At 56.8% G+C, this 24005-nt stretch overlaps 1 protein-coding gene across 20 annotated transcripts; it reads left to right on the top strand.

Annotated features, from left to right (window-relative positions):
• Window positions 1-1072: 1072 nt before the first annotated feature.
• On the top strand, window positions 1073-23026 carry PCBP2 (poly(rC) binding protein 2). 20 transcript variants are annotated; one of them, XM_089774539.1, is made up of 15 exons: window positions 1076-1334; window positions 3700-3835; window positions 4631-4654; window positions 4746-4778; window positions 5212-5328; window positions 8246-8377; window positions 9086-9214; window positions 9904-9978; window positions 11606-11692; window positions 12499-12540; window positions 13607-13679; window positions 14082-14120; window positions 15120-15175; window positions 15920-16089; window positions 18588-22721. In XM_089774539.1, exons 2-15 carry the CDS (start codon window positions 3767-3769, stop codon window positions 18916-18918), a joined length of 1377 nt encoding a protein of 458 aa, XP_089630665.1. In that variant the 5' UTR covers window positions 1076-1334; window positions 3700-3766; the 3' UTR covers window positions 18919-22721. The 20 variants fall into 20 exon arrangements, with proteins under 20 accessions (XP_089630673.1, XP_089630676.1, XP_089630669.1 ...); XM_089774540.1 differs by having other exon boundaries at window positions 1077-1334; window positions 15123-15175; XM_089774554.1 differs by having other exon boundaries at window positions 1097-1334; window positions 22647-23026.
• Window positions 23027-24005: the final 979 nt, after the last annotated feature.

Raw genomic sequence — 24005 nt, 5'->3', positions numbered from 1 at the left:
GCTACAACGGTTAGGGGGGTGAAAAAGTGACACCTCTCAGCACAGCTGCTCTGCAGACATAGATGCAGCTAAGTCAGAAGAATGCGTTCGCCAATGAGACCACTTAATTCAGGGACATAGCCTTGTGTTGTCTACACTAGGGGCTACCTTGGCTTGGCTCCATTGTTCCCGGATGGGTGGATTTTTCACACCCCTGAGCAACATGGCTGGTCTGCTTCACTTTTGACATATGGCCTATGCCTATCTTGAGAGCAGACACGCTGCAAAATAACACTCCAGCTGCACTGAGGGATCGCGCCGGGAGCTGTAGCCTCCAGGAATTCAGGAGCCGAAATAGCGTTGAGGATGTGTGATCGGCCTAGCCCAGCACATCAAGGACTCGCTCCTGAACAGAGCCTTTGGGGTCACTACATTGGAGGGGGCAGCTATAGTGCAGGCCTGGCGAGCCCATTACGGCTTCTTCATTCATCCTCCCTCCTCTGCCCCTGCCCCTCCCCCCTTCTGCTCCCACCTCTGCCCCCTTCCCCCGTCTTCTGCCCCATCCCTCCTCCCACCTCTGCCCCCTTCCCCCGTCTTCTGCCCCGTCCCTCCTCCCCCCTCTGCCCCTGCCCCTCCTCCCACCTCTGCCCCTCTCCCCGTCTTCTGCCCCGCCCCATCTCCCACCTCTGCCCCTCTCCCCGTCTTCTGCCCCTGCCCCTCCCCCTCCCCTTTCTGCCCCCTCCCCCTCTGCCCCCTCCCCCCTCCTGCCCCCCACTGCGCCCCTCCCCCCGTGCCTCCACTAGCTCGCTCCCTCTCCCCGCCCCTCCCCCTTCGCCCATTGTCCCCCATCCCCACGCAGCGGCGGCCCGGGAGGAGCGCGAGCGCGCAGCCTGCAGGTGGCGCCAGAGCGCGGCGCCCGCCCCGTGCCGCGCGCGACGCTCTACCCGCCGGCCGCCCGCCCGCCGCCTCCGCACGCTCGCTGGTGAGCAGGCGGCGGACGCTCTGGCCCCCGCGCGGCTCTATGGTGCGGCGGGGTCCGCTTCCGGGTCAGGGCGGGGTTGAAATCGCCCCGCTCTTCGCCTCCCCCTCCCAGACCCGCCGAGGCCGCCGCAGCAGGAGCAGCAGCCGCAGCCCCTCCGCCCTCCTCCCGCCGCCGCCTCCCGCCCGCCCGTCCCGGCTCTCTCCCCCCCCCGCCTCCTCCCTCCCCCGCCGAGGGGGCCCCTCCTCCCTCCGCCCGCCCCGGAGACCCCGTCGCCCGCCCTCCCTCCTCCCGCTCCCCCTCCCCGTCCCGCCGCCTCCGGAGCGGCCCATCGGCCGGGCGCTCGGCCCCCGCCGCCGCCCCCCCGCGCCGCCAGGTAAGGGCCCCGCCCGCCCGCCGAGCCCCGGCCTCGCGTAGCGCCGCGCGCCGCCCCCCCCTGCGCGCGCCCGGCCGCCGCCGCCACGCCAGCCCCAGGCCTCGCGCGGCCTAGTGCGGCCTAGTCGGAGCGCGCGGGCGGGGGGAGGGGCGCGCGGCGGCGGCTGCTGCGCACCAAGGCGGGGGCCGCAGGAGCAGGCCGCGGGGCGGCGACGCTGCGTCACATGGCGGGGGGGGCGCGGGGGGAGGGGGAAGGGCCTCGGGCGGGGGGGGGCGCGGCTGCCTGGTGGGCGGGCAGGGCGCGCGGCCCGTGGGGGGGGGTCGCGGCCCGTGGGGGGGGTCGGTAGCTCCCGGGGGGGGGTCGCGGCCCGTGGGGGGGGTCGGTAGCTCGGGGCGGGGGGGGGCGGGCAGCGATGGCTCCCGGGCGTGGAGGGTTTTTGTGCCCCCCCCCCCCCCGGCCGGGCCGCGGCCCCGAGGATTCCTCGCCAGCGCTGTTTGTTTTCGAACTAGCCGACACCCCGAGCCGGCCCGGGCGGGAGGAGGCGCCAGCCCCCGGGAGCTGCGCTGAAACGCGCTGGTCGTCAGCTTCGGGGGAGGCAGGGCTGGGGCTGAGCCTGAGGCAGTCGCGAGGCTCCTGGGGGTGAGGAAATTCTCCCCCCCCCCCCCCCGTAATTAAAATTACGATTTGCACTCTGGCTCCTCTACCAGTCATGGAGACATCGCTGCTGACTGCAGTAGCAGCGCCTCCCTACATGCTACCCGTGCGAACCTAGAAGTTTGCTTAAAAACAGTAGTTTTGATCAGGTGTTTAATTTTGGATAATCTGCATTTCATCAATAAAAATTTAATCTTTTGGTTTAGAAACCACTGTAGTGGGGGGGGGGGGGAAATGTAAAAATCACTTGGTGAGATACTATGTTACTTTGTGTGAAAACTTGCTAATCTAGCCGGTAGAAGAGTGGGTTAAATTTCTAATGGTAGCAATGACAAATGGTTCTTGTATAGTCTTCTATAAAGTGGGAATAAGCGCTGTCAGCTGGGACTGTAAAGAAGAACTGAGTTCTGTTCTTTGCCACAGACTTGAAGACCATCTTGTTCTCTGGAGTCCCCTTCCCCTCCACTAGAACATAGTTCTGGCCTACTTTAGAAGGGTCTCATGGAGATTTATATGTGCGTGGTGTCTGGAAAATACAGCCCACAAAACACTTGTATTGGGTCCATAATAGAGCACCAACAGCACCTCCTTTTTCCTAGGAGTCTGCTTTCATGGAGCATTAGCCTGGAAATAAGGCTGCTGTAGAGCCCATTTGCAAAGTTTTGATTTGGAGCTATAGGTCACAACTCCGTCAGTTTGAGTTTAGATTGGCTCTTATGTTGGAAGTTGCTGTAGTTAAACTTCAGTGCCATTGCCTTGCCACCTTGCAGGCTTATCTACACAACTTACATCAGTTAACTAAAATTAGTTTAAATTAAGCCAAGAGTTTAACTGGGGCAAACCCTTCCTGGTGGGCTATATTTTATTAGTCTGTAATCCAGTTTATCAGTGTTTGATTTTTAAAGTTGATTTTAGTTAACCTTGGGGCCTGTTTGCCTACCAAGATATTCTGGAATAGCTATTTATAGGGTTAAGTGTTTTTGCTCCTGTCTAGCTTAATCCATTGCACTCAACAAGAATAAAATGTTCTTATTCTGGAATTGGAATGTCCATGCATGAATTTATTTTAGTGTAGCTGTTGCACTTTAAATTCTTACCCTACCCTCATCAAAATTCTCTTTAAGTATGGAGAAGCCCTTAAACTGGTACAAACTGTGTACAAAGCCTTTTGCCGTGAAGGGCGGGGAGAGGAGGAGAATGGACACCGACCTCATCCACTGGAGCTATTAGCAGGCACTGTGGGAGGGAGCTGGAGAATGGAAAGTGACAACTGATCTCTTTACAACCTTTGCTTTTGGCATTCACAGGGTGGGGAGCTTAGTTTAGTTGCTCAATACAGTTGGTTCAGCAGATCTGCTCCTGCAACTGTCTCATGTAAGAATTAACACTTGAAACCATCCAAGCATAGTCTCTACTGTACAAATAAATGCATGCAAGTTGAGTGCCAAATGATTTACAATTGTAAATATACTCAATCTGTTCTGACAGGTTGTCAATGCCACTCAGTTAAGAGACTATCCACTGTTCTTTTTAGATTGAGCTAACCCTGCCGGAGGAATAATCATGCAGAGTGGTTTCACTATTTGGGGTACATTGTAAGCTATGTAAAAAGTGTGGGTCATTAAATGTTTGTCTGCAGAAAATAATAAAAAACAAGGATGAAATGGGTGTTTTCATAGCATGTAATGAGACCTCCTTTCTTCTGTTATAGTTTCTTTCCCCCAGCGACCAAAGATTTGACCCCTGACAAAGCCTGACCCGTCAGAACACAGTTCAAGATGGACACCGGTGTTATTGAAGGTGGTTTAAATGTCACACTTACCATTCGACTACTTATGCATGGAAAGGTACCTGCCATATCATCTTGTTATGCCTCTGGTGAAACTGGGTTGTAGCAAATACCTTGGAAACACTTTTTGTCCGATCAGATCAGTTGTTCGTAGGAGCCTTTTGAAACCCAAGGGGAGTTGAGTAATTTAAATTTAGCCAGCCCTAATGTTGCTTTGAAGGAGTTCATCATTAGAAGCCATTATCATCTTGATGCTGGGAACTTCTTGGCATGTGGCCTGTTGATGGTAAAAGGATGTCTTGTGACCATTAGAGCAGTTTTTGAAATCTCCATATCAGTAAAGAAACTAGCAGAACTTTGATGTGGATCTGTTTTATAAACTCACAAGGTACCCGATGTAAACACTTTGCGTATTGGGAAGGGGGTGAGCTTCAAGCACTATGAATTGCTGTAAATTTATTTTCTTTTTATACTGAGACTCCTAGACCACAAAATCAGAAGGGGGCCGTTATGTTAATCTGGTCTGTTTGAAACCTGATCCCCACTTAAAAATTGCTGGTGATGGGGTTGTTGTCCTTGTCATCTTCCTCGTGTTGTCCCCTCCCCCCATTTAATCAGCTAACTGGTTAAACATAAGGTTAAACCTGTTTAACTGGGATTTTACATCCCTAGTGATTAGATACACGAGAGCTGGATAGAACGGAGTATCAAATTAAAGACTAAATTGTTAAGCTTAACACTGATCTTGATCAGTAAGGGAAAACTTATGCTGTTAGGTTGTACCCATTCTGTCTCAGAAACCATGTCCTCTAATCTTTGAGAACATTCATTGATGCTTTTCTTCTCATTGCAGGAGGTTGGGAGCATCATTGGGAAGGTAAATTACTAAAGTTACTTCTTGATTCTAGTTCATTCTTTAGCCAGTCAGTTCAGCAACACTAACTGTCCATCTCTCTTATCCCCTATAGAAAGGAGAATCTGTGAAGAAGATGCGCGAGGAGGTAGGTTCTGGGGAGCAGGTGGCCATGAACTGGTCTAAAATCAGCTGAGACGTTTGGGTGACATAAACCAGATCTTGGGGTGGGAGGGCGGGGCCTTGTAGGCAGTGTAATTCCTCAATTGCACTGGTATTGGTAGCAAACAAGCAGCTCATTGTGGGCTGAAAGGCTTCTGGGAAATGTAGTTCTCTTGGCCAATCTCAGCAGTGATCTAGCAATAGGAATTAAGATGGCTGCCCAAAAGAACAGAATGCAAGTGAGGGCTGGATTTCATGGTATTTATGATGTGGTGGCATTTAGGAGGTCCCATTGTGCTGGCTACTCCACACTGGCAATGGGATTTGTTGTAATACTACCCGCTGCCCTGCCAGCCCAGTTGGGAATTGTGGTGTCAGTCCATTAGTGCAGCACCTCTGCGTTTGCTTTCTTCCTCTAGAGCGGGGCCCGCATTAACATCTCGGAAGGGAACTGCCCAGAGCGGATCATCACTCTCGCTGGACCGACCAATGCCATCTTCAAAGCATTTGCTATGATCATTGACAAACTGGAAGAGGTGCATGTCTTTTCACTGCTCTTCAGTTCAAAAGTGGGCCCTGGGAATGATCAGGAAGCTGCCTTCTTGCTTTTATGCTGGCCGGAGTGAGACTAAGAATAAAACCAGACACAGTCTCAGGGTGTCTGGAACACTTGGGCTGAATCGGATGCAGCGTAGCTGAGGTGAAGTCTGGTGTGGGGAAATGATGTATCCCTGCTGTGGTGATGCATGGCAAGAGGGAGGCATGGTTCGTCTGAGGGTTGCCTGGTCAGCTCCTGGCACAGGCTGCCCTGACTTGCGGCTTTGGTGCACTTGGCCCCTTCTAAGGTGCAGGATTGCAAAGGTGTAAAAACATGCCCCATCTCCAAAATCCCCAGCGTGAGCTGATGGGGTTCCAGATGCCTGCTGTGCTGACAAGGGACAGTTACATGCAGCCCCCTACCGGGGTAGCAGCATCAGGGGAGAAACAATGAACTCACATGTGCCCTGTGGCCCTCTTGTGCCAGCATGCCTAATGCTCAGTGACCAGAGCAGTACTGAATTGGGCCAGTGGGCTGAGGCACGGGTTCTAGATAATGCCTTTAATTTCCCCATCCACATGGGGAATCCATTTTATGCAGAGGCATGTGTGGATGGGCACCACCAGTAGACACACATGTTGTTAGCTGTGGGTGCTCTGCTTATCAGCTGGATGGCACCTAAATCTCTTGGCTGGCTGCCCGAGGGCTCCGCTTACAGGGGACGCTGGTGGTGGACTTGAGCGATGCATCTTTGGTCCTGTGTGCGAGTTGCCATGCTGGCCTGAGCCTCTGGCCCATGGCTCTTGTGCAGCCAGTCAGGGCTGTGCCCAGGCACTCTGCCACAAGCTGGCGAGCGAACACTCTCCGTGGGTGTCCAGCTTTGTCCTGGGGATGCTGAGCAGTTGGTATTAGTCACACTGAAGGCCGTGGAGTCTGGTGGGCTGCCTGGTCAATCAGCTGTTTCAGAAAGGGTAACCCTCCCCCCTTGGAGTAGATCTAGTGACCTGCTGTCCCTCAAGGCCTCTTCTGGCACCAGGTGACAGCTGTGCCCTGGAGCAAAAGGCTTTGATGGCTCATGTGACATTAGCCTAGCCAGGGACCAAATTGCCCTTCAGCAGGATGGGAGGCAGCCAGCTTTGAGGCTGACTTAAAAAAAAAAAAAAAGCCAATGTCAGTGCTTAACTATTTCTCTAGGCTTTGTCGAGTGCTGCCCTTGCTAGGGCTCTGTGCTTGGGCTGTGACTTTCACTTTTGAGAGCCAGTGCCCAAGCCATGAGCCTGCTGCCAGTAGCCACGTGTCAGTAACCCAAGAACGCTGGCCCTGTGCCTGGGGTAGAGCTCGCTTTACAAAGCCTGAGCTGCTGCCCTTGAGCAGTGGAAATGTCCCACTGTCCCCAGGGTGGGACTATGCCGCTCTGCCGGGCATTGCAGTTGGTCCCACCGTGACAATACGAGGAGCCCCTTGGGTGCAGCTTTGGGGGTCAGAGGGAGCCGACCGCAGTGGCGCTCTAGCCTTGCCATCCTGCAAAGATTCTGGTACCAAACCAAGAACTGAGCTTCCTGACTCGAAGTGAGCTCTGGGTACAGCTTCGGCCTCCTTCCTGCTTTCTTGGATGGCTCCCCTTGGCCTGCTATCCGCCAAAACCACTTTCATATGGAAGAGCTGTTCTGGGACTGGTGAGCTCACCCCAGAGCCGCCTTGTGTAGCTGCATCTGCATGGGGCGCTGCAGCAGCCACGCTAGTGTAATCCCCAGTAACTCTTGAGCTGTAAAGCTCTTGATTGTAACTAGCTGGGAGCCCACACGTGCATGAGGAGTCCTCCTCGAGTTCCTCCAAGCAGCTGATCTCCAGCTAATAGCAAGAGTGCTTTAGGGCTGACTTGGAAACTACCTGGTATAAAGGCACAAGTGTATTCTTGGCTTGTGCTGTTGTCTGGGGCCCTTGTGTAGCCGAGGAGAATGACGTTCCCATTGGGGGGGTGGGGGTGTGTGTGAGAGTGACAGGGCAATATTCAGCCGCTACGTAAGGCTATACCTCGAGACTAAGCAGTGTCTCTAAGGCTGGATGGCACCACCCTTACCTAGTCTGACGTACCCCACCCACTCTGGCAGTAGGCTCATGACCACTTGTTGAGTTACTGAAGCCCTCAATGCTTGACTTAAAGACTTCAGGTTAGTCTTGTCGCCTACTTGAGCTGAAATTGGCAAGTGACTCATGCTGCAGAGGAAAAGGCCCAGATTCTCTGCCAATCTGACCTGGGGAGAAATTCCCCCCGGACAGCAGTCAGTTATGCCTGAGCATGTGGGCAAGATCACTAGCGGGACATGGGGTAAAAGCCACCTGAGGGCCTTGCTAACTGCCTGCAGTGCCATCTGTGAACGCTGTCTCCTTGCACCAGCCTTTCCACGAGCACAGCACGTGTTACGGGTTCAGCCCTAGAGCTTTTCTGATTTGAAGTGTCCTGTTTACACTTCATTATTCTTGTGCCAGCCTTTATCCCTCCCCTTTCCTGGCGTCTTTTCCTCTATTTATAGAGCAATCCTGTCGCCCTCCCTTGCTAAGTCAGTCAAGTTCCTTAGACTTCAAGTCAATTCTGGTCAGAACTTGGATGAGCGATTCCAAGAAGACCTGGGATGCTCTCTGGAGTGCTTGGCTATTGCCAGTGCCTGGTACCTAGAGATCCCCTGGTGCTTCTCGCAAGGGAGGGGCTCTAGGCTGAACTCCAGGCAGGGTTAATTGCCTTGTCTCCTCCGCTGCCCCTGCGCGTTCAATGGGCTCATGGCAGTGAAATGGCTCCTGTGCTGCCCTGCAGGCACGTGAGGGAAGGGCGCTGTCCTGGGCTGTGACTGGGTGGGCAGGCAGACTCCTAGGAAGCTGCAGACCCAAGGGATCTGAGTAACTCCTTGTCATTTCAGGACATCAGCAGCTCCATGACCAACAGCACAGCTGCCAGCAGGCCCCCTGTCACCCTGAGGCTTGTGGTGCCTGCCAGCCAGTGTGGCTCCCTCATTGGAAAAGGAGGCTGCAAGATCAAGGAGATCAGAGAGGTCCGCATCTCTTTTGTGGCTGGGGGCTGCTTTGACGAGGCATTTCAGCCCCACTAGTAGCTGCAATTCCGCCGCAGGAGCTTTCTGTAGGCCCCCTCCCCGTGCCAGGTCGAGTGCTGCATAGTAAAGACCTGGCATCATCCTGCCTTGAAAAGCACCTTGTATTTTTAGTGCTAGTGAAACTGAGACCAATACAGTGGCTGGCGCCAGGCATACTGGAGTCAGGTGCTGTTGGCGGAGCCGCCCCCCGTTCCCGCATCGTGGGAACCCACCTTTCTAAAGCTTGGAGGGGGAGGATTGGCCTAGCTGGTGTAGGGACATGCAGGACTCCAGTGTTCCAGTTGAGAGAGCTGCCACATGCTTGGTGGATGACTCTAGTGATTCCCTTAACCTCTCTGTGCTCCCCTTTCCCGTGTCCAAAAGGGAGGTGAGGGGATGTTACCCGTGGGAAGCCATGTGCCCCCCCACTGCTGCGAGCTGCCCAGCTGTGAACACCAGAGGGCTAACCCAATTCAGTTCACTGCTCCTCGAGGCCGAGTTGAGTTTGTTTCTGTCTTGGCCTTGGGGTTCTGGTGGCTGCGTAACTCCAGCAGGGACTGTCCCATTGAGGCTGTGGAGAGGGGGTGGGACTGAGAGTGGGGCTGGGAGGCCGTGGGATACCAGAGATGCGAGTGGTGTGCCTGACTCTGTTTCATCTCCCACTTGAAGAGCACAGGGGCACAGGTCCAGGTGGCAGGAGACATGCTGCCCAACTCGACTGAGAGAGCGATCACCATTGCTGGGATACCACAGTCCATCATCGAGTGCGTTAAGCAGATCTGTGTGGTCATGCTGGAGGTGAGCCCCAGGGAGGGGCCGCTGGCTTGCGGTGGGGTGAGGAGGCATGCATGCCGGCAGAGGGGTGTCTCCTGAAATGCCTATTTCACGTCCGTTCCAAGAAGCTTCTCGAAGGGCGAGCTAGAAGCTATTAGCCTTGTCTGTCCATATGGCCACCCGGCTAATTGAACAGAAACAGACTTGTAATCTCCCTGGCTGCAGAGAATCCGGGGCCTTGTGGCTTCGAAAGCCACACGGGCACCCTTAGCTAAGGCTTTACCGTGGGGTGTGCAAGCTGACGATGAGTTTGTGGAGAAGCTGGTCATGTGGGGTCTCTAGCTTTGCCAGTCAGACAGCATCTCTGAGCTCCTAGCAGGAGTCATGGCTTCTTCGCGCACTCAAGAGCTTCCTGTTCACCAGGCCAGTGCCTAATACCACAGCTGGCTCCCACATGGAGAGGTGCCATAGGTCCCAGGGCTGGAAGGGGGGGGGGTTGACTTGCCTGTGGTAACTCTAGCAGCGCTAACCCAGAATGAGCCATTGACAGGAATTTTGGGCCATGCCAGGTCCCAGAAGGCTGAGCTCTAGGAAATGCCTGAACTGAAGGGGAGCAGCTGCCCAGATCTGGTGTGCAGTGTAGGGGCACATGGGACAGTCCTTAGTGGATGCCAGAGTCTAACGTCTTTCCTCTTGACTCTCCTGTGATCCAGTCTCCCCCGAAGGGTGTCACCATCCCATACCGGCCCAAGCCATCCAGCTCTCCGGTCATCTTTGCAGGCGGCCAGGTAAGGCCCTTCCTCGGATTGCTGGGCGTAGGGTGTGGGAGAGGAGGTACCTGCCAAGCTGCTACACTGCCAGCACACATTCGCCCACTCTGCATGCTTGTCAGCCACACTGTCTCCCTGGCCAGCCTAGAACTACCTCTGCTGCTTTGGGTGGATTCTTCTGAGCACTCCACAGCCTCTTCCCGCCCAGCGGGTGCTGGACACTGGGCGCACAAGGGGCTGCTGTAGAGCGGGTGGTGAGGCAGGGACGCCCATCTTGGCACCGGGTGCCTGGGGAGCCAGCCCAACGCCTGTGGCATTCAGCCAAGCTCCCAGAAACTGAGCTTCTCAGAGCAGCATCTGCCTCTTCTACTGGGGCACGGCTCGGGATCTGGTGCTCGCTGGGTGGCAGCAGAATGACCCCTGACCCCGAAGCAGCAGGGGTTAACGTTGGGAACAGGTGACCATTGGGGAACAAGGGAGATGCTGGGCTCTGTACTAGAACCAGGGAGGAGGTGTGATCTCCGCCAGACTATGTGGGTGTCGCCTTCTAAAACAAGCAAGTCTTGGCCACTGCTGGTACAAGCTGACTCAGGGCACATGAACAACTTAAGCACCATGCCTCCAGGGCCACGCAGATGGGTGCCGGCCCAGGCTGGGGCGCCGTACAAGGCATGTCAGGGTGGTTCGGAGTTGACTAGCTGTGAAGCAAGGTGCTTTTGTGACGGTTACCGGTAGGACAGGACGGTAAAGCCTCTTCTCTCATGCTGATTTCAAACCCGTGCTTGGCAGCGTCTGTGAGGAGTTGAGTCGCTTTGATGCTTCAGACTTGTCCTGCGAGTCGTTTGGCTTCCAGTTCAGACAGTTGTGTGTGGGGATGGGGGGCTGTGGCAGGGAAGCCCTGGAGTCCCCATAGCCTGCGAATACGCTTCTGCACAGCCGGTGCCTCCATGCGGGACAGGGCCAGAGCCCGTAGTGGTTCCAGGTGGAAAACCACCCTTCCCTAATGTCCAGGACTCCGTGCGTTGAGCAGAGGCGTATGTGGTGCCTGGCATGCAGCTTCTAGCAAGGTACCAAAGGGGTAGGAGCGCGTCCCTAGAACCAGAGCTACATGAGAATATGCCATGTGTTGGGATAGCCTGCTGTTCCCCCCAGCAGTCTGGGATTGGGAGCAGTTCTGTTGCCTTCTTGTTCCTTGCCCCGTCCCCATTCCTCTCCCTCTCCGTTCAGTTCCCTGCTCTCCAAAGGCCTTGGCAGCTGGTCAGGCAGCATCTGCCAGTGGAATGGCCCATGGGAGGTGATTGGAAGACCTGGTGGCCCAAGTCTTTGGCTCTTGCAAACAAAGGACTTTCCTGGCGGTTAACTCTGCAGCATGCGAGCGGGCTGCCTCGCCACCAGAGCAGTGAGGAGCAGGCTCGTCTGGGCTGCGTTCTTCCCCAGGCGCCCCACCGCCAGACTCACTCGGTCTGGCTCCCCGCGGCGGTGTGCTTCTCGGCGGCAGTGCCGCTGACCTTGCAGCTTGGAGCGAACTGTCTGTCCAGCCCAGGGTCAGCCCTCTAAAGCAGAGTAATTTCGGTGTGACTTTCGTAGAAGCGGAAGGTTTTGGATTGACAGCCCTGGAGACTGAAGTCCTCTAATTTATCCACAGGACAGGTACAGCAGCGGCAGTGCAAGCTACCCCCACACCGCCCCATCCATGTGCCTCAACTCTGACCTGGAGGGACCACCTCAAGAGGTGAGAGGGGAGTTCAGTCTCCATGGCCCATTCAATCCTTGGCCTCTCTGAGACTGCCCATGGGTGGCAAAATCTGCACTGGCCTCCTCCGTACTGTGGACTCCTGTCCACTGGGACTGGCTTCAGGCCCCAGCATCTCCACACAAGCCGACTTGGTCAGGCCAGGCTGGGCTGCAGCCTTTGCAGTGAGGCCCTCCCGTTAGCCAGCCAGTTGTCCCTGCCCGGTGACCAACCCTCCAGGGGTAGCGGAGTAGGAAGCTGAGCTCTGGTTTGCACCCTTCATGGAACCAGCCGGTCAGCCTCCTGCCTCCTTCTCCTGACAGCCTTTAGCATCCGCTAGCATGGTTAGCCTGCGCCTGGCATTGCCTTCCGCTCTAGTGTGTGCAGGGCCGTCCTTAGCCGTGTGGAGTAGTGAGAATTCTAGCGGTCTCAATACCTTCAGACTCCTGGGTGCTGCCGGGGCACTAGAGCTCTTTCCTTTCCTCCGGGGTGGCCGGGGGCGTGTGTGCAGGGCAACGCCGGGGTGACTCTCCAATCACACGATACACCTTCACTAGAAACCAACTCTCATTCTTGTCTGACTCTTCTTGGGAGGGGGGCGACGCACCGATCACCCCCTAGTCCACATACTGCCAATTCAATTAACACCCCCTTTAGAAACTGCCTGTTATGTCCCCTTTGCCCTCTTCACCTCCACCCACAATTTTCTCCACTTTGGCTCTCTGGCTTCCTGGCTGGTTGAAATCTGTCTGTCACTGGGTGGCTGTCCGATGGTTTTAATAGGACTGTTTTCCTCCTTTTTGTAGGCCTATACCATTCAAGGACAGTATGCCATTCCACAGCCAGATGTAAGTTTTGTTTACACTTCTTGTCTTGAAATCATCCCTTCTCCCTTCCAAAATTTCTCTGTGCTTTCTCAGTGCTAACAGCCAGCGCCGTCTGAAATCAAATCTGATCTTTAAGCCCCAAAAACCCTCAAATTATTTGCACGTCTCAGTAAGTTTCAAACCAATCTAAGATCTGTCCCCCTTTCCTCCACACGCAGACACCCTGAGCTTGGCGCTGTGCACGAGCTACAGCTCTCCCCTTTTGCAATTGGGCACAGAGCAAAGTCCACAAAGAGAAAGCAAAACAAAACACAGCAGCATGGTATACTGTCATTGTGGTTCTCCGGGCAGGGCGTGGGACCTGTGTAGCGAGCTGGAGGGGTGAGCGGTAACCTGTCTCCATGATGCTGAATGCATCAAGTCCTCAATCCTTTCTGTTGAGGTGGTGGCTGGCCAGGCAGGAGACTGGCCAGCACTGGGCTTCCGTTTCTAGCAGAGTGAGGAAGCTGTGACTCTAGCCGTCCTGGTGTCCTGACTTGCAGTGTGAGCATCTCCCTTTGGCCTGGTCCCTCCCTTGTCACGTAGGCGCAGAGCTAGGCGGATGTGCTCCGACTTCTAAAGGCAGGGCTGCTGAGGCTGGTCTCTGCTCATGGCATACGTAGGGCAGGGAAGAGCTGGCTAGGAATGGAAATACTAGGGATTACTGATTTGGGGCAGGGAGGGTATGGAGGTTAAACACTGACTCTCTCTCCTGGTCTCCCTTCATAACATACCTCTGTCTTTCCAATGCTTCACAGACCCCTGCATGGTGTGTGCCGCACCACTGCAGCCCTGTCTGTTTACCTCGCCTGTTTGTGCTTGTCTCTGGAGCATTCCTGTCGCAAGGACTGCACATGCTCGCAGTTAACCAGGGCACTTGGGGCTGGGCGTTGGCTTTGCACCTCTGCAATGCTTTCCCTCTCTCCACACCCATCCGCGCAGGGCAAGCATTGCTTACCCAGCTGTCTCCTCTGCCCCCAGGGGGTGGGCCAGGGGTGTGAAATGTGGAGTCTGACCTACCTAATCCCGGCCTTCTTCTTCTCTCTAGCTGACCAAGCTGCACCAGTTGGCAATGCAACAGTCTCACTTTCCAATGTCTCATGGCAACACTGGATTCAGTGGTATGGAAATTAACTTTCTTCTGTACGGTAGTGGGGGCCCGAGTACAGCCCACGAGCCACCGCTTGGCCTCTCACGCAGCCTCATGGCTTAATCTTCGCTAGTGTCTGGGTAGCCACCCAAGGTACCAGTTCTGCCAGACCCTGCAACGGAGTGGGGCAGCTTGCCTGCTAGATCGGCCTAAAACAGGCAGGGCCTTCATGTTGCTTCCTTCACCCCATCCTCCCCAGTTCTGCCAGTGCACTTCACTTCTCAGCTGCCGCTACACCCTCTCCCCGCCGGCTCTTCAGTCCTGAGCAGTCGACTGCTGATTGTACCGAACTTGTCGTTTGTCATGTGGCTAAGATGTCCATTAAGGCTTTAGGCTGAGACCACCAAACTCATTGTCACTTGTATCTTAACAGGCATTGAATCCAGCTCTCCAGAGGTGAAAGGCTATTGGGGTAATGATGCAAAACCAAAATCTGTAGTATTCTATTGTGTACTAATACTGGTCAGTCGCGTTCCCCTTGGGGGAGAAACCTTGCCAGCAACATGCACAGGGGGCGACAGGAGTTTGAGAAGGGCTGTAGGTGCTGACTGGCTTGAGAGCACTCCGGTCTTCCCTTCCCCACCAAAGAGGCCAGCTGGAATCTCTTCCCGGCATGATCAGTGTCTGGCTAACCCACCCCTCTAGGAACCAGCAGAAGCCTGTCGGTTCCTAACCGCTCTCCTGGTGAGGGGAATCTTTCTGTAGCTGCTAGGCTGGATCAGGTGACTAGTCTCTTGCCCCTGCCTCTGGTGGCAGACAGATGCTTCCAACACCTCCTGGTGGTGTCTCACCTTCACGCTGTGGTGGCCATGAGGTGAGCAGGGTTTGCCTTCCTGGCCATGATCCCTTGTGTGGAGAACTCAAGCCCTTCCTTCGACACGGGATGGAAAAGTCAGGCCCTGCTGGGGAGGGAGCAGCTCGAAGAGTTAGTGATGGCCACAGCTGGCAGCCAACTGGTTTGGACTCTTCCTTTAGCCTTACTGGAAACGGGGGGGGGGGGAGCCTGTTGAGCCACACCGGGGGCAAGATCTGGCATGGGTGTGCCCTGCCCCGTTTGTCCCCCAGGCCCTACTCCCCAGCGATCTGGAGTGTGGCCCTGCTGTGCTGTTCGGGGGAGAGCTGGCCAGGGAGGGAGGTCTGGCCCCAGCCGGCACGGGAGCCACGTGACAGTGGAGCCGATGTGGTGCTTGTGCTGCTGTGACTGTACTGGCCGGAAGGAAGATCTGTGGTGGCACGTCTCGGGCGGGGGCGGGGTAACTTCTTACAGCTTGTTCTTCCCTTCCTGTTAAACTGCCTTCAGGGGAGCAATGACTCAGCCGCAAATGCTGGCTGGACTGGTCAGGTGTCTGATCTGCACCCAGACGCCCCCTGCCCTGTAGTAACCTGGGCCCGGTCTCTTCCTGTCTTTCAGCAGGTTTGGATGCATCTGCTCAAACCACTTCTCACGAACTCACCATTCCAAATGATGTAAGTGCCCTGCAGGCAGCCTCCTGGAAGAGCCCCAGCTGGCCAGGCTCGTGCTGGGATGGGAAAGCAAATCCAATCCCTTCCCTTCCCTGGAGTGCCCTGGCAGAATCGCCCACTGAGGGGGGTGTGTGCCTGGCTGTGCAGGTCTTAGCGCTTGCCCTGGCCGGCTGTCCAAACCCACAAACAAAACGAGCAGGCCCTGACGTCCCAGGCCTCGCTGATGCAGGCGGCATCGTGTCTAGAGACACGGCTGATACCGCTTCTGCCCCGCGTCTCGGGGTTGCCTGGTGTCCCTTGCCTGCACCTTGGAGGGGTCTAGCACCCCTTCTGTACGGCAACCCGGAATGGGGGAGCTGGGCAGGGTGGTGCATGCTGGAGACAGCGGCCAGTGGAGCGTGTTACCCTGCAAGAGCAGGGTGTAACTTCTGGAGCTGCTGGACTTCCTTCTCCAAAGCAGGGGTGCTATTAAACAGCCTTTGGCTGCAAGACTCCCAACACTTGTGGTAACTTCACTGCTAACAGGCTGGGGAGCTTGACAAGCCACAGGTAACTGTCGTCATTCTCATAGCAGGTAGCGAAAGCAGGAGCCTGGCAGTTGGGGTTCCTGATATGGGGATGAGGGACTTCGCTTCGCTGTCTGTGGCAGTCGGGGGGGGGGGGGGGGTTCTCAGCCCTGGTACTGAAGAAATAGGGATGCTAAACCTCATCCTCAGCTGATCTAACTGGAAACACTTTCTCTTGTAGCTGATTGGCTGCATCATCGGGCGTCAAGGCGCCAAAATCAATGAGATCCGCCAGATGTCTGGGGCGCAGATCAAAATTGCCAATCCAGTGGAAGGATCTACTGACAGGCAGGTTACCATAACTGGATCTGCAGCCAGCATTAGCCTGGCCCAGTATCTAATTAATGTCAGGTGAGTCTTGCTGGCAGGCGAGTGCATGCAAAGGGGGGGCGGTGGAGCAGCATGACTAAGGTATTGTAGGGCGAGGTCAGTATCTCCTTTGCCCAGCTGGCTGACTGCAGCTCTCTGGAGCAGCCCTGCTGCAATACAAGGAGGGGTGTAAGTGAATCAGGCACTCTGCTGGCTTGTCTGGTGCACGGTTTCCTCCGCCCCGTAGCTGCTGGAAAATCCAGCTCTTCTGCTTCCTGCGACGAAACCTCCTAGACGGTGGAGGGGTTAGGGCAGCTTTAGCCAAGCTGGATTAAAGAATTGTCAGCTCTGCGGGTTTTGTGCCACGAGGCGGTTGGAGGGGATTACTCCTTCCCTCCAAGCCAGCCTGCCCAGGGGTTAGGGGTGCGCCAGGTAGCTGGACATGCAGGAAGATGCTGCCTCTTCTCCTGTGGCAGGGATAGAAAGTGATTAGCCTGGTCCTCCGTTGTATTGTGCCGGTGTGCTGGGCTCCATCCCGCCCTGGCAATCTGCTCTCAGCACACGCTGGCTAGCGGCCGTGCTTGGCTAGCCGCTTGAAAGGGCAAGGACAAGGAGGCGCCATCCCTACGGCTCTGCTGCAGCTTCCAATCACTGCCCAGGCCCAACCGCCCTGGCTCCTGGGCGCTAGCCCCGTGTCCCTGAGCTGCCATCTGTGGCCCCAGTAGCGTCAGGCTGCGGCTGTTGGCTGGCAGCACCCACTGCAGCATGCGGCCACTGCAGGCTTCCACAGGCTTCAGCAGGCTGAGCTGGCACTGGGCCCGCTGCAGCTCTCCAGCCCAGCAGTGATCTCATGAGACTGAAGTAAAAAGCAGCCTCCACTTAATGGAGACCTCAGGCTTCCCTAATGAAAAACTGGGGGCAGAGCAGCTGGGCATGCGTGGCCTAGATTTCCCCTCCCCCATGCAGCCTGCTGCAGCCGTATTACGCTGCGGGCTGAGCCGGGCTCCAGCCTAGGCTTCCTAGCGATGCAGGGCCGGCTCCCAGCCCAGCACGACAGAGCTCTGGCCTCGGCTCGTCGGGGTACACAACACGGGGCCCGGCTGGTAGCAGACTAGGGTCCCTCCTGTAGAAGCTAGGCTTTCAGACCCTGCTTTGAGCGGGGCCCTGCCCTGCCATGCCTTCCCTTTGGTGTTGGCGGCTGCTGCTTTACATCAGTTGGCTCCTGTGGCTGTTTGCTTGCGAGCAAAGCCCCAGGGCTTAAGTTTCCCAGTGTCCCCTGCATACTAGTGACATCCCAGACTTCAGCAGGGACTGGTGTGCGCAGGTCCAGGCTGGCGACACCCGCTAGCAGTCAGTTGGGAAACCCTTTCAGATGCCTCAGGGAACACGGGTGTGAACTGACATGGCTTGGGAGCTGGCCCAGGGCTGGATTGGCCTGGTGTCCAGACGGGTAGCCACTCTGGCAATGCAGGTCAGCCAGTTAGCAAACGGGGCTCTGAATGTAGGTGAGACTGGGGTGTCAGGAACGGAGTCTTTGTGCGCGGGTGGCCTGGCCTGGCCTGTGCCTTGTGTGCAGGCATCCGCTGGCTCTCTGGCAAAGCGCTTTCTTTGCGTTTGAGTGGAAATAGGTGGGTTTTGTCTGTCTTGTGGGAGTAAGTCTTGGCGGCGAGCCTGCTGTGTTAGAGCTTCAGAGAACCTTGTTGTGTGTGAACAGTCAGATTCATACCCCCTGAATCCAGTGCAGCAAAACTGGCTTTGCTGCAACTCCTGTAACTTCCTCCCCTCACTCTTTCTGTAGGTCATGTTGGAATTGATCGGTGGCAGCTGAACGTTCGCTTTTAAAGGGGCTATGCTTAATGTTGATGCCAGGCCAGTTACAGCTGGGATTGAGTGCCACTGGGCTAATGGGAAAGGAAACCTGACTTGATTGCTAGCTTTTCTGGTGCTCACGGTCAACTAAAAATGCCTTGAGGGCTATTCTGTTGGGGTTCCAATTTGCTTAAAATGATGGTGCCTTTGAATGGTGTACTGCATTTCAAACCACGTGTAAACCTGTGATTGTAGGCTTACTAGCAGGTTTTCCAAGTACTTCTGAGGAAGCCTTAGTAGACAAGGACTCCACATCTTAACTTCTAGAAGCTACATCTGTCCACGTGTTAGCGATTGAAAGGCTAGCATTAGGCCAAAAGCACCTAACTGCTTGCATAGGATGGGCCATAGGCTTTTTCTCACCGATACTGCATCAAACCAATTACTGGCTGAACTAGAGCGAGCTTTGTTATCGTGGGAAGCGATTTCAGTGTGCAGGGTTGGCTCTGCATCTTTCCGTTTAAACCAGTTGACCTTTCTGCTGCACTTGTTCGTGCGTGGTCTCTCTCTCTCTCTCGGGCTTTCGAGTACAGCATAAGACAGCCAAACTGGGCTCCTCAGTTACTTGTTTCCAGGCTAGACTCATGCTATTTAAGCTGTTTGTCTCCTGTGCTTTTTTGTGGTGTTCCCATCCACCCACCCTTTTTTTGTTCCTTTTTCCTCTGTTACAGTTTAGAAAGCGCTAAACCCTCCTCCCAGACAGCCTCCGTCACGATCCCCGATCACCTCAGCATCAACCTCTCTCAACCCTCCACCCCTTCTTCTTCTTCCTCCTCCACCACCACCCCCTCGCTTGCGACAGCAGGGGTCTCCGACGCACCCTCCAGCCTCCCCAACCCTCTTCCGACCGCCCCTTGTGTCTCCAGTCTGCTTGGCATGAAACCCGTCCCTCTCCTGGCTCTAAATGTTGTGTCTGCTGCTAAGGGTACCTCCACCACCTCGGCTATGCCATGTGTTACTAACAAACTGAAAGCGGAGAAACAGAGATTCTCTCCTTATTGAGTGTCTGCTTGTGACCGTAAAGGGACAGCAGATTGGTGTCAGCCTGGGGAAGCCTGTAGAGGAGACTTGGAAGAATTTTTTTAACTTCAGGAAAAAGTGAGCTTGTGATTTCTTAGAATGGCATTTTCGTGTTTGCTGGTGACCCTCAGTCGGTCGAGAGACAATTGAACAAGTATTCTAACAAGCCCTGGAGTCTAGTGATCTGTTTAATTCTTTTCTGTAGTCGTAGCTGTTGCTTTTAGTAGCTTGTTTGCATTGCTACATGAAGAAAATGTGCTAGGAGGGTCTGTCGAATGAATAAAAGATTGGTAATTACCTGCATTTGGGTTACGTTGCTCGAGGCTGATCAGCCAAACCTGTCTCCTCTGATGACTGGACTCGTAATAAAGCTGCCCCAGAGCGTCTGCTCTGAGAGCTGATTGGTGCTGGAATGGAGAGGGGGACCAGGAGCTGTGCACACGGCAACTGACAGCAAGCCCTGGAAACGCCCAGAGCCCCGACCTTGGGCCAGACTCTTAACCACGTTCCTAGTTGAGCAGTGAGGTCAAATGTAAACCCCCAGGTGTTAATCTAGCATGGTCACGGAGAAGATTCCTAGGCTGCGTTTAGACGCGATTGGAATCCCACTTCCTCCTCCTCCTCCCTGGATGCTAAAGTGCCTGGCTCCTCAGTCCGTAGCTTGTTCTGAGGGCAGCTCGCCCCCAGCCTACTGTCAGTTGCCGCTTGTCACTGAACCAGTTCTACTAGAGCAGGGTCTGTGGAGTGGGGGGTCGGCCATCTGTGGGCCAGAGGCTGGGAAGTGCGGTGCTAGGGGGGCACTGGGCGGCCCAGACTCCCCCGCCTAGGCAGGACAGACACCAAACAAAGCTGCACTTGTGCTGAAATGAATGGCCCAGCAGCACCCTGTGAACGGCGGCTTGGGTAGCGCCAGTGCAGAGCGGTGAGAACGACCGCGGCGCTAGGGCCTACAGCTGGCTTAGCGGGTATCCCTCGCTGCTGGCTGCCTGTCTGCTCAACTGCCCGGCGCTGCTCCTGCATGCGCTAGGGGCCTCGGGCCCCTGCAGGCTGTACCTGTCTTGAAGGGTTCTGGGACCTAGTGAATTGTGCCCGGTGCACTGGCCAATCAGCCTGCAAACGGCTGTTGCCTAAACTCCTTTCCCTGGGACTCAGACATGGCCCGTTGGCGTTGCTCCCGCTGAGCAGGTCAGTGGCCTGTCCTGGGCGTTGATGCATCCCAGGAGGGGAGGGTCCAAAGCAGGTGCTGGCTTGTGGTTCCTGGGGACCCCGTGTAACTCCATGGTCAGGGTCAGCCCGCCAAGGAAGCAGTGACTAGCCATTGCTGCCCCTCCCCCTCCCCTCCTTCTCTTGCAGTAGCTCGCTGACGGACAGACTCCCTCCCCCTCCGCTCGACCCACTTAAGCGTGGCAGCTACAGGCTAACCCTGGCCTCGGCCCCGTGGTCCTGGCCAGCGCTGCTTGGGACTGGCTAGGTTGTCTGTCTGAAAATGGGACTGTTGGTGTGGGAGGGGAGGGGAATCTAGTGTGCAGCTGCCGACCAGCCGGGTGGGACTGGCCTGACCCCATTGGCAGGGAGCAGTTACTGGGCTCCTGGATCTGAGCTGGCTTGCTGGGCCCTTCCTCCTTCCGAGCATGAACCCTGGCCGTTGTGTGGCGAGGCCCCCCCCCCCCCCCCGTGGCGTGGTGACCCGTTCCGTGAACAGCTTCCAGCCTGGTCTCTGCTTCTCTGGGGCGCTGGGAAGGCCGGGGGGGCACCTGGCTGCTCCCACTGGCCGGTCTCTGTTAGGCCACAGGAGGCAGGAGAGCGGTGTTGTGCTGCGACCTTGGGCCAGGGTGCTTAACCTTGCCCTTGCCTTCCCCCTGAAGCTGCTGACGCTGCCTTGGAGCTGCAGGGAGGCTCCTGCGGGGCGGGAGGGCTGCTGAAGAGCAGCTCAGGTCTGAACTCGAAGAGCCCTTGGGGTCCAGCTGCGGCTCAGCCAGACGTTCTGCGCTCTGAGATCTGGCCCCCTTCTGGGCAGGGCACGTGCCTAGGGGCAGTCTTGGCCTCTGCCAGAGCCTGCATGCCTGGCTTTCCCAGGCAGGTCCTTGTGTCTCAGCCTGTCCCGAGGCCAGGCCCGGAAGTGCACTTGGAACAGCCTCCCTGAGCCTGTGCGCTGAGTGGGCAGCTCCCTAGCTAGACCCTCTCCCCCGCGTGCAGCCCTGGCGCCCCGGCTGCTGCCCTTGGAAGGGACGCTCCTCCTCTGAGGCCGGGGCTGCGCTGAAGGGGCAGGTCGACTCGATGGGTAACTCCAGCTGCATGCTTCCCAGCTGGAGTCGCTGGGCCTGGATCGAGTGTCCCATCGGCCCCGTCCGCTTCCCTTGCTCCGCGCAGGGTCCTGGCCCATGCGGGGAGGTGCCCTCTGGTCAGTTTCCTGAACCGTAACTAGACCTGCTCAGTCACACTCCAGCAGAGATGCTGCTGTGATCTGGCCTGGGTCCCAGGGCAGGGGCTGTCCAGCCCTCTGGAGGAAGCAGGGGCCACTTGGGCAGCCGCCTGCGTCCTTTCAGGGGAGCGACCTGGGCAGCTCACTTGGGAGGCTGGCACCTGTGGGAGGCGCCGGACGTGCTGCAACAGGGCACGGGCCCAGCCAGCTGCAGTGCTCCCTGCCCATCCGTGCCCCTCGGTGGGAGGAGCCAGCCGGCTCCACGGCCGCCTAGGTGCTGGTGGGGATGGTGGCTGTGGCAGATGGTCTCGGGTGGGAGGGGGGGAAGGAACTTGCTGGCTGTGACACATGGCGAGTGTCTGCCCCATCTCCCCAGGGGCCAGGCAGACACTCCCCAGCTGCTGGTGCCGTGACGCACCAAGGCTGGAGTATTGGGCGCGCTCGATGGCCGGAGGTCACTGGACATGCTGCCACCAGGCGCCCCTGCTAGCCAGTCTGAGGGCTGGGGGAGCGAGCGCTAGGCCCAGAGACTGACCTTCCAGATCCCACGCCTGGCTGCTGGGAGTTCCTTGACTTGCCCCAAGGCCCCTGTGCTGTTAGTCCTGGCTAGACTCAAGGACCTGCTGTAGGGAGCCCGGCATCCTGGCCTAGTGGGACCGGCTCGCCAGCGGCCCAGGGCTGCAGCAGGTTGGCAGTACCCCTGTGGGGGAAGGGCTTTAATCCAGCTGTTTGGTCCTGATTCCATCCCCCCCAAATGCGGCCCAGGCTTGGGGATGTCAAACCCACTCCTGGCCAAATCGGGGGCCCTCGGGCTGTTCCCCAGTGGCGTGGGGCAGCATGTGGCCTTGCGAAGCTGCCAGCCGAGCACCGGTGGGGGCTGTGGCTGCTGCCTGGCACCCCCTCCCCCCCACAGCCTTGTGGCATGTTTCAGGAAGACCAGGCTGTCCCCTTTCACCAGCAGGGCCTGTGCTTGGCCTGAAAGGGGCCTGGGCCCAGCCCCATGGCATCCAGTGCCAGTGTCTGCCCTTGTGGGGCAAGCACTGGAGTGTGGCCCATCTCCCAATCCTCTGCAGCAGGCTCGTCGACCCTGCCTCTGCCCACTGTCGGGGCAGCCCCAGGCAGTGCTGGGGAACAAGCTGCAGGTCACATGGCGCCTTGTGTGGCCAGTGGCAAGAGGGTCACATGGGAGCCAGCCCCACTGCTCCAGGTCGCCTCCGCAGAGCCCCACTTCCACGTGGGCTCCCTGTGCCTGAGCCTGTGTCAACCTCTCCCCTCTGCTCTGTTCTAGGCTTTCTTCGGAGACTGGTGGAATGGGAAGCAGCTAGGACGATGCAAGCGCCTCCTTACCCCTTCGGCTGTTCATCCCCATGCTCCATCTGTGTAGTTTCTAAGCAGTCAGATTCCAGGTTTTAACTAGTTTGTAAATTTCCGTTTCTACACGCTTTACCCATCCACTCATGATTTTTTTTTAATTACAGCATTTTAATTCCTTTCTCTGTTCAGCTGTTAAAATGCTGAGATTCATATTAGTTTTATAAGCTTTCCCCCTTTTTTTGGCTCATGAAGTTTTCTGTTTGTCATGAAATGTAAGAGTGGAATATTAATACATTTCAGTTTAGTTCTGTAATGTCAGGAAATTTTTCAAAAAAAATAAAAAGATGGACTGGAGCTTTTCCTTGTGACTAGAAAGGGGAGGATTATTTTTGTTCCTTGTCTGACTGTCTCTTCTTGGGCCCCCGTGACCGAACAGCCTGTTCCCACAGCGGAGTCCTGGGCTGTCCTGGGGGGAGGCTATTGGCTCACCCGGCAGATCTCGCTTGGGCTGGGCTGGGCTGGAGCAGCCCGATCCCTAGCTACCAGGGGTGAGAGCCAAGCCCTGCCTGCGTGCTCCTGCCCCTTGCCCCACCCCAGGAATTGGGGCCAGGGCCTTGCCCACGAGTTGACTCTCCCAGACACCCTATGGGTGAGGAATGTGGGCCTGGCTGTGGGCTCTCAGTTGCTGAGAGGGAATCTGCCCTTGTGGGGCTAAGGGCGTGGGCCTGCCCTAACACAGTGCCAGTGGCTTCTACTGCCACCAGTGTGGGAGCCTGACACTCCTGCGTCTGCCAGCCCTGCCCCAAGGAGACCGGGCTCAGCTGGACCAGTCCGCTTCAGGGGTGCGGTGCAGCCTGTATGGGCCCTGCCATGGGCTGGGCTGCAGGCCCCCCTCCCAGCCCCCTTGCATCAAGAACACGCTGGCCAGCACTCTGTACAAAGTGGTCTTTAATGGGGGTTGGGGCAGGGGTGGGACCATACAGACAGTACATCCAGCAGTGAGCGGCCCCTCCCTGTGGGCAACAGGGTCCTGGCAGCCGAGGGCCCCTGCGCCTGCTGGTGAGAACTTGCCTTCCACAGGAAGAATGACTGGTGGGGGCAGGGTGGGAGCTCCCTAGGGCTGCCCCCTCCCTGCAGGGAAATGGGGGGCAGGGGGAGAAGGGGGCCAGTACAAGGCCTGCTGGAGCAGAGGGCAGCCCAGCTGGTCTCCGCTTGGCAGACAGGGCCAGAGTCCTGCTGCCCCAGTGGTCGCTGGGTGTGGCTGAGCAGCTGCTCAAAGGGCCCTGCTTTCGGAAATGCCCCTGCTGTGCCCGCTGCCTGGGTAGTGGGCTGG

This window comes from Pelodiscus sinensis, chromosome 31 (genome assembly GCF_052426305.1).
Source record: "Pelodiscus sinensis isolate ZL-2025 chromosome 31, ASM5242630v1, whole genome shotgun sequence".
Lineage (NCBI taxonomy): Eukaryota > Metazoa > Chordata > Testudines > Trionychidae > Pelodiscus > Pelodiscus sinensis.
Note: the sequence above shows the minus strand (reverse complement) of the source record. Positions and strands in the feature narration are given on the sequence as shown.